The 8,882-nt window shown below is 47.0% G+C and overlaps 2 protein-coding genes and 1 long non-coding RNA gene across 3 annotated transcripts; all 3 read left to right on the top strand.

The window, feature by feature from the left end:
• The first annotated feature begins 551 nt into the window (after positions 1–551).
• Positions 552–3,217, top strand: LOC114782416 (uncharacterized). Its single transcript, XR_003748041.1, has 3 exons — positions 552–1,166; positions 2,273–2,400; positions 3,197–3,217. It is a non-coding gene; the product is annotated as an uncharacterized LOC114782416 (long non-coding RNA).
• A 212-nt stretch (positions 3,218–3,429) lies between these two features.
• On the top strand, positions 3,430–6,184 carry LOC114782414 (transmembrane protein KIAA1109 homolog). Its single transcript, XM_028968261.1, has 4 exons — positions 3,430–3,521; positions 3,817–3,904; positions 5,358–5,588; positions 6,152–6,184. Exons 1-4 carry the CDS (start codon positions 3,430–3,432, stop codon positions 6,182–6,184), a joined length of 444 nt encoding a protein of 147 aa, XP_028824094.1.
• A 1,378-nt stretch (positions 6,185–7,562) lies between these two features.
• Positions 7,563–8,581, top strand: LOC114782415 (transmembrane protein KIAA1109 homolog; the record flags this gene model as incomplete). Its single annotated transcript, XM_028968262.1, has 4 exons — positions 7,563–7,645; positions 7,729–7,924; positions 8,205–8,366; positions 8,445–8,581. Coding segments are annotated over exons 1-4 (537 nt in total), but the record flags the coding sequence as incomplete, so codon positions are not given.
• Positions 8,582–8,882: the final 301 nt, after the last annotated feature.

The raw sequence follows: 8,882 nt of genomic DNA, 5'->3' as shown, positions 1-8,882 counted from the left end.
ACACTCGCCTATGAACCAGAAGACCCGGGTTCGAATCCCACTTACTACCATTGTGTCCCTGAGCAAGACACTTAACCCTAAGTTGCTCCAGGAGGACTGTCCCTGTAACTACTGATTGTAAGTCGCTCTGGATAAGGGCGTCTGATAAATAATGTAAATGTAAATGTCTCTGTATGGAATCAGATTCGTGCCAAATTTTGGAAACTTTTCAAATATCAAACGGAAACACGACATTGGAACATAAAATAAGAGGTTGAAATTTTGACAACGTACGTTTTTGCTTCCATCTCGCTCTGTTTCATTTTTACCTGCGAGACTTTAAGTTATGCTGCTCGTTTTTACACTTTCACTGCTGGATTTTCAGTCGCTCCTCCCCGTTTTACGTTCACGCTGCCTGAGAACTCGGCTTGACGCCCGTACTCTCTGGCCGTTATGGAGACTAACATTTTTCATATTTGCTGTATGAGGAGAAAGTGAAGTATGTTTGAATCTTTTTTTTTTTTTTTTTTTTGTTTGTTTAGTTTTTTTTTTTTTATTTCGTGGCGGGTTTGTTCACTTTTGTCATCATTAAAAGTTGCTTGAGTGAATGATAAGAAAGTGTTCAGTATAAACCTTCAGGACGGTAGGAAACGTCCCCGTTGCCCAACATAAGGTGGAGAACAGGTGACATGAGTGTGAAATGCTGCCATCTGCAATTTTTGTTTATTACATAACCTCACGTGTATTATTTCATAGTCCTGGACCTTCATTTTTGTTCTATAAGGTAGAAAATGCAAGTCCCAGAAATGAGTAGGGATGTTTGAACTTTTGATATTACAACGGGTGGCCATCCAGTGGTTTCTTCTGATTCATGTTTTCAGAAAGTCCAGGAGACTCTGCTGCTCTTTCAACATGTGTCTGTTTCAACAGTCCTCAGCGAAGCCGGCGTGAACATGTTACCTTGTCGTTCCCCGTGTGTGTGAGAACCTCTGCATGGACCTGTTTCATTTGGCTGATTTCTGCAGTGTGCTGATGGTGACCTCAGTCCCAGGGTGTCATTTCGGAAGCGACTGGTGAACAGATTTCTGGGTCTGGGAGCCAGCCGGTCCAGCCCGGTCGAGAGTGTAATCGTCTCTGCCCCGTCACCATGCAGAACTAGAAACCCCAGACCCCTGTCCTGGGGATGTGTATGTTGAGAAACTCCTCACAACCTCTTTCCTTCCTCTGCTCCGTCACAGGTTCTCCTCTCTCCCTGTCCTCGTCACTTCTCATTTTATTTTCACGCTGTGTTCAGGCTAGTCTCATTTTAAACTGATACTTACTTGTAAAATCCTAAAACTACTGACTGTAAGTCGCTCTGGATAAGGGCGTCTGGTAAATGCTGTAAAAAATATCAGGAACGGCCCAGAAAAAATTCTGAATAACCGCAGTTAATTTTAAATATTTAATAAAATAAGTTAAAATGTATTAAAAAAACAAAAAATACTGTCATTAACCCATCAACGCTTGGGTTGGAGTGTCTGCGGTGCAGGGGGCACAGGAGCGGCAACCAATTTTTCTTTCATTCGTTATTTTTTTTTTTCCCCCTCATATAATCTAATAGATTTAAATTTTATAGCCACAATGATGTAACAATGTCTAACAATGACTCAAGACATCATTCATTGCAACATGTGCAAATAATTATGAATTGGCATCGATTGTTAAACTCTCCCTCTCTCTCGGTCATGAATAATGTGGCCCCGCCAGGTCACCATGGTAACTGGTTATTTGCGGCCTTGCTGTCCAGGTCAATGCGCCTACTCTGAGCACAGCCGCCGTGGACACTGGGAATGAGGCTTTTGTCTGAGTGTTGGATGTGGAGAAATGCGCAGTTGGTGGTTTTCTATTGGCTTTGCGTGCAAAACCATTGAAGAGGATTTTCCCACGTTACGGGTCCATAGCAAAACCAATCACATTTCTGGCACAGTGCTTTCTGTGTAAATTTCAAATAGGAAAAATGTATATATTTTCGGCATAAAGGGCTTTGCAGGGTGCTGTGTGGTCAGTAGGGCTGGATATCATCTCGCTTATGGTTATTGGTTCTAATTCCTATTTTGTTCCATTTGGTCAGTCATAATGAATATAAATGTTCTTTGTAAAGTGAATCTAGACTAGTAACCAACACTACTGGCCATTTTTTGTGGTGAGCGGGTCTGTGGTGTTGGGTGGTCAGGCTCTGCGGTCTCCATGGTGTGATGGCGCCACTCCGCCTTGCCTGTGTGTGTAACGTCTCTCTCTCGGCTCTCGACAGGAGCCCATCGACCTGAGGAGGCAGGTGGCCATGGGAAATCAGATCACCGATGCCCGTGGGCGAAAGTTCAAGCGATTGGTGGACATCCGCGAGCTGAACGAACAGGCCAAGGTCATCGACGACCTCAAGTGAGTAAAAGCGGCACGATGTCTGTGGTCCCAGCGCTGCTTTTTAGGATTTTAAAACACGCTGTTTGTAATAGACAGCGGTGCTGGAGCTGCAGGTGCAGGTGACTAAGCGTTTCCAGTGAAGACTGGAAGTTTAGATGTTACCTGACTGGTGGTGTATAAACGTCCAGGACCAGATCAGGGTTCCAGACAAATCTAACACTTACACACGCACATGCGTACACATTGCACAAACAATACAAAATGTATAAATACATTATAATTTTTCTTCGTCTAGCACCTAACAATCTCTGAGCATGCTCTTCACTGACAAGTCTGAGCCTTATCAGGGCTCTTAGTTTGTAAACTCAATATTCTATAGAAATCGAATGAGAATTGCTGGTGTCTTCCTCTTGTAAGTCGCTTTGGATAAAAGTAAAGTTCCACACCATTGAAAGTAAAAAATTTAAAGTGACGTGATTGTCATTGTGGAACACTGCAGTCCAGCACACGGTGACACGGTTGGAAACGTGTCCTCTGTATTTAATGAGCAGCGGGCGGCCATGACAGGCGCCCAGGGAGCAGTGTGTGGGGACAGTACCTTGATCAAGGGGACCTTAGTGACACCTTCTGATTATGGGTCACTGCCACTGCCCCTTGTTCATCTTTGTGTACCTCCAAGTGTACATCTTGTTCATCCAAGTGTACAGGGAGCAAGTGAGAGAAATGACATTTTTCATGACTTTTTAAAGTCTTCGGAACCCACTAGGTACTTTAATCACCGTGTTTGGTGATTTATTTGTATTTCTGTCTGCAGGAAGCTGGGAGCGAGTGAAGGAGGAACGATAAACCAGGAGATCCAGAGGGTACCAGCATTTGGAGTCGGTGGCTGTTAACGACATTCGCAGGGACGTGCGCAAGAAGCTCCGTCGCTCCAGCATGAGAGTGAGCCGCCATCTTGAAGCGCCTCCATTCAGACGTTGTCTTCCTGAGCGGTGTTTGGTCTTACCGCCATTTTTATTGTGTCCAGGCCGCATCTCTGAAGGATAAATGGGGGTTGGGTATAAGCCCAGTTATAACAGGTCCAAGAGCATCTCTGCTGCTGGCAACCGACCGGCCCTGAAGAGGATGGAGAGACAAAGGTGAAGACTGATTTTACACCATTTACATTTACAGCATTTACCAGACGCCCTTATCCAGAGCGACTTCCAGTCAGTAGTTACAGGGACAGTCCCCCCCCCCTGGAGCAACTTAGGGTTAAGTGTCTTGCTCAGGGACACAATGGTAGTAAGTGCGGTTTGAACCCGAGTCTTCTGTTCACAGGCGAGTGTCTTACCCACTAGGCTACTACACACCAACACACACACAGCCACACACTTACCTTCACACACACGGTCAGAACTCGTGTTCCTGTCCCCACGTCTGTTTGTTTCCTAGTTCCAGGTTGGGAGAGGTTGATGATCTGCCAGACGTCCGAATTGACGCTGCATCTCCTGGTCCACGAGTGACGTTCAACATCGACACGGTAGCTTCTGTATGTGTTTGTATTGTGTGTGAGAGTCTGAGCCTTCGATTCATCTTATGGTTGTCATAAATCATTAATAATCATAAATAACATTTGTTATCTTTCTAAAACAAGTGTCCCCGTCTCACTTACACACAAACACACCTAAACTTGTAGCCATTAACAGTTTTGCTGACTAACGTTGTGTGTGTGTGTGTGTGTGTGTTGCTGCCTTCATTATTTGTGTGTTGAGTTTCTGGAATCAGTACAGAGATCCTCCTGAACACACACACACACACACACACTCATTTTCCAGATGAAGTTCTGAATATGTTTTGAATGTGTTTGTGTTGAAGAGTTTGGACACGCCCTACCTTTGAGTCCAGCAGATTCAGTCTTCAAGGTACCAGAAACCCAGGCGCAGAATGGGCCTACAGGACCCATCGCTCACTCCTTCTCTAGCTTTGTCTGGCAAAACACACACCGCTGTGGGGTTTCCCTCTGCTCTCTGCTGGGCTTGGTGTCCCATCTCTACAGCACCTCCATCAGTGATTGCATTTTCTCCATTGATCCATCCTTGCATCTCTTCATCTCTCATCCCTCTCTCCTCCGCTGGTGACTGGGACGTGCATGTGGGAAATAAAGATATTGTCCACAGATATTAGCGACCCTCCTGCAACATTTCTTCAACATTCTTTAGGGCTTCGGTTAATAATTATGCACAATAATTGCATGTTCATTTGTCTACATACACTTCAGGCCAAAGTCTGGACACCTTCTCATTCGACGTGTTTTCTTTATCTTCATGAACATTTACGTTGGTAGATTCTCACTGACTGGAGTTCTGTACTTACAAAAAGTGGGAGACCTGACTCCACAGTCACCGGACCTGAACCCAATCCAGATGGTTTGGGGTGAGCTGGACCAACAAGTGCTAAACACCTCTGGGAACTCCTTCAAGACTGTTGGAAGAAGAAGCATTTCAGGTGACGACCTCTTGAAGCTCATGGAGAGAATGCCAAGAGTGTGCAAAGCAGTATCAGAGCAAAGAACTAGAATATAAAACGTGTTTTCATTTATTTCACCTTTTTTTGTTAAGTACAGAACTCCACATGTGTTCATTCATAGTTTTGATGCCTTCAGTGAGAATCTACCAACGTAAATGGTCATGAAGATAAAGAAAACACGTTGAATGAGAAGGTGTCCAACTTTTGACCTGTACTGTATATTAGTAATTTCCTGGTTTTCAGTGGACATTCATCAGTTGCCTGTGAAAACACGAACATCAAATGTATTATATTGGTCGTGTGTAAAAAGTGCTGCTAATTTGCCTTCATATAACAGTTATTTTAGTCTGGTAGATGTCGTATGGCGTATGAAACAGATGGAGGGATGGACAGATAGACATATAGAGGTGGGCTGACAGGGTTGTGGACAGAAAGTTGTCTGATTGCCTATTGATGTGGTGTTAAAGTTCCCGGAGGAGACAGAGGTGGACCTTTTGTCTGTTGCCGTCGACGACTCGCACCATCCTGTCCCATCATGCTCAGTGTTCAGTGCGCCGGCCACGCCCGCTGTCTACTCACCTCGCCTTCCCTTCCAGCATGATGATGGTCGTCGCAATGACCTCTCCTCCTCTTCATCGGAGGACTCAGACAAGGAGGACGAAGACGACAGACAGCCGAGCTACTACCGCCGCCCCACCGTGAGTTTCTCACACACACACACACGCACACACACAGCACATTCTACACACTACAACCCATAATCACAACATGAAAATGTTCACTTGAGGTTTTGGCAAATTTATTAAAATTAAAACACGGAGAAATCACATGTGTGTAAGTATTCACTTCAATGCACCTTTGGCACCTGATTAAGATGCCACAAGCTTGGCACACCTGTCCTTGGGCAGTTTTGGACATTTCCTCTTTGCAGCACCTCTTCACACAATGAAACGTGTCCTCTGTATTTAAACCTGAGTGAGCAGTGGGCACCATGACAGGCGCCCGGGGAGCAGTGTGTGGGGGCGGTGCTTTGCTCAGTGGCACCTCAGTGGCACCTTGGCGGATCGGCAACCTTCTGATTACGGGGCCGTTTCCTGAACCGCTAGGCCACCGCTGCCCCTACACTCCTTTGGTATCTTGACTGTGTGCTTAGGGCCGTTGTCCTGCTGAAATATGAACAGTCACCCCAGTCTGAGTTCAAGAGTGCTCTGGAGCAGGTTCTCATCCAGGATGTCTCTGTACATCTTCCCCTCTATCCTAGTCTCCCAGTTCATCACACCATGCTACACTGTAGGGATTGTATTAGCCTGGTTATAAGCGGTGCCTGGTTTCCTCCAAACATGAAGCCTGGCATTTACACCAAAGACCAGAGAATTTTGTTTCTCGTGGTCTGAGAGTCATTCAGGTGCCTTTTGACAAACTCCAGACGGGCTGCCATGTGCCTTTTACTAAGGAGTGGCTTCTGTCTGGCCACTCTACCATACAGTGCAGTCTCCCATGCAGTGGTGGCCTAGCGGTTAAGGAAGCAGCCTCATAATCAGAAGGTTGCCGGTTCGAATCCCGATCCACCAAGGTGCCACTGAGGAAAGCACCGTCCCCACACACTCTCCCCGGGCGCCTGTCATGGTGCCCAACTGCTCACTCAGGGTGATGGTTAAATACAGAGGACACATTTCATTGTGTGCACCGTGTGCTGTCCTGCTGTGTATCACAAGTGACAATCACTTGATTGGTGGATTGTTGTCCTAGAAGATTCTCCTCTGTCCACAGAGGACCTCTGGCGCTCTGACAGATTGACCATTGGCTTCTTGGTCACCTCCCTGACTTAAGGCCCTGCTTTTAGGCCCTGTTTAGGTTGCATCCACCTCTAGGAAGAGTTCTGGTGCTTTTGAACTTCTTCCACTTACAGATGATGGAAGCCACTGTGCTTAGTGGGAGCAACAGAAATGTTCCTGTAACCTTCCCCAGATTTGTGTCTGGAGATGATCTCAAGGATGATCAGGGAAACAGGAGGCTCCTGAGCTCAATTTTGAACTTCATGGCAAGGGCTGTGAATACTTATGTACATGTGCTCTCTCAGTTTTTTAGTTTTAATACATTTGCCAGTAAATATTTTCATATTGGAGTGTTGTGTAGAATTCTGAGGAAAAAGGAAAAAAAAAAAAGAATTAACATCCACAAAAGGCGGATAAAGTGATTCGCTGTCAATAGTTTACGGATGCACTGTATAATCCATCGTTAAACTCAGTCATGTGATCACGTGGAGTCTATGTGGAATGTTTGATATCGTGTCTGTCTTTGACTGGCCGTCAGAACCTCCCAGAGGAAATCGGGGTTCGCCGCTCTCTTCGGCGAGCGCTGGCCGGCCACACCCCCGCCGCGCAGCAATGTGGCCCCGCCCACAGAGCGGAACATTGACTTTGAGCTGGACATTCGGGTGGAGATAGACAGCGGCAAGTGTGTGCTGCACCCCACCACCCAGCAAGCTGAGCATGAGGACGTCACCCTCAGAAGGTGTGTGTGTGTGTGTCTGAGTACATGGTGGATGTTGTGTGTTTAATGTGTTTGTGTTTTTGTGCAGGAGTTGTGAGCGGAGCTCCCATTCTCTGGATCAGGAATCACCCCCTAAGAGGCAGAAGCTCCACCCCTTCACCTCGTCCTCCCAGTGATGTCCAAACGTGTTCCCACATCCCTCCAGAGCAAGAGCGGCGATATGGAGACTACGGTGTTCTACATCCCGGGAGTGGATGTTAAGGTCTGACCGACACACACACACACATTTGGGGAATTTCTTCACAAATCAGTATATAACTGTGCATCTTGTTTACGTTGCACCAGCTCCACTACAACTCGAAAATGCTGAAGACGGAGTCGCCAAACGCGTCACGCGGATCCTCGTTGCCCAGAACCTTCTCTAAAGAGTCCAAGCTGTATGGTATGAGAGACGCCCCACCGGGGCTTCCTGGCCCGCCCTCTGCCTCCCAAAGCAAGACTAACACGCTCCTCCCTCCCCCTCCCCCTCCTCTCCCATCAGGTACACACTCGCGCACGCACACTCGCACACACTCACCCACACGCCTCGACACACCCACTGCAGCGGGTGACTGAAGTGCACGACACTACACAGCAACACTAACGTCTCTGTACTAACCGCCGTGCACCCTGAAGATAACCAGGAGCTCCAAAAGCTAGCGATGTTTTTAAACGTAGCGCCATGAACGTCACTAACGCTCAGAGACGGAAGATGAAAACTGTGGTCCAACGTTGGACAGTGTACAAACAATGTCCTCTGTGTGTGTGGGGGGGACATGCAGCTAAAGGCAAGCCAAGTGTCGGGGTGAAGACTGCTAAGCTGTATGCCTGGGTAGCTCTCCAGACGTTGCCAGAGGAGATGGTCATCAGCCCCTGCCTGCTGGACTTCTTGGAGAAGGCTCTGGAAACCATCCCAATTACCCCAGTGGAGCGGAACTACACGGGTACGTTTTCCGGGATGATTAATATGGGATTATATGCTGTGGATGTATGTAAAGTGGAGACTGTGTTCGTGTGCGTAGCTCTCAGTGCCCCTGAGGAGGATGTCGGCCAGTTTGACTCTGTGGAGCCTCTGGAGGAATCTCAGACGTCCCTGGTCTCAGCGGCGGCCTCGCCGTACTCCTCCTTCCCTGTGGATGTGGTCTATATTAGAGTCCAGGTACTACGTGTCCCAGCATGCACTGTTTTCTGTCCCTGTATCCTAGACCCGGTTTTCACGAAACAAATGAAATTAAAAGCCAAACTTAAAATGAAGATTGTAGTTGTGGGATTAGGGGATCATGAGGATTCCAAATGTGCGGCAGAATGCCAAATATGCGTGTAGAAGCCGATATTACTTTACTTGGCAGGTCGCTTATCCAAGCGACCTAAGGGATGAAGACACCAGCAATTCTCATTCGATTTCTATAGATTTTGAGTTACGAAACTTAAGAGCCCTGATAAGGCCGAACTTGTCAGGA

The sequence above is a fragment of the Denticeps clupeoides genome, unplaced genomic scaffold (assembly GCF_900700375.1).
Source record: "Denticeps clupeoides unplaced genomic scaffold, fDenClu1.1, whole genome shotgun sequence".
NCBI lineage: Eukaryota > Metazoa > Chordata > Actinopteri > Clupeiformes > Denticipitidae > Denticeps > Denticeps clupeoides.
Note: the sequence above shows the minus strand (reverse complement) of the source record. Positions and strands in the feature narration are given on the sequence as shown.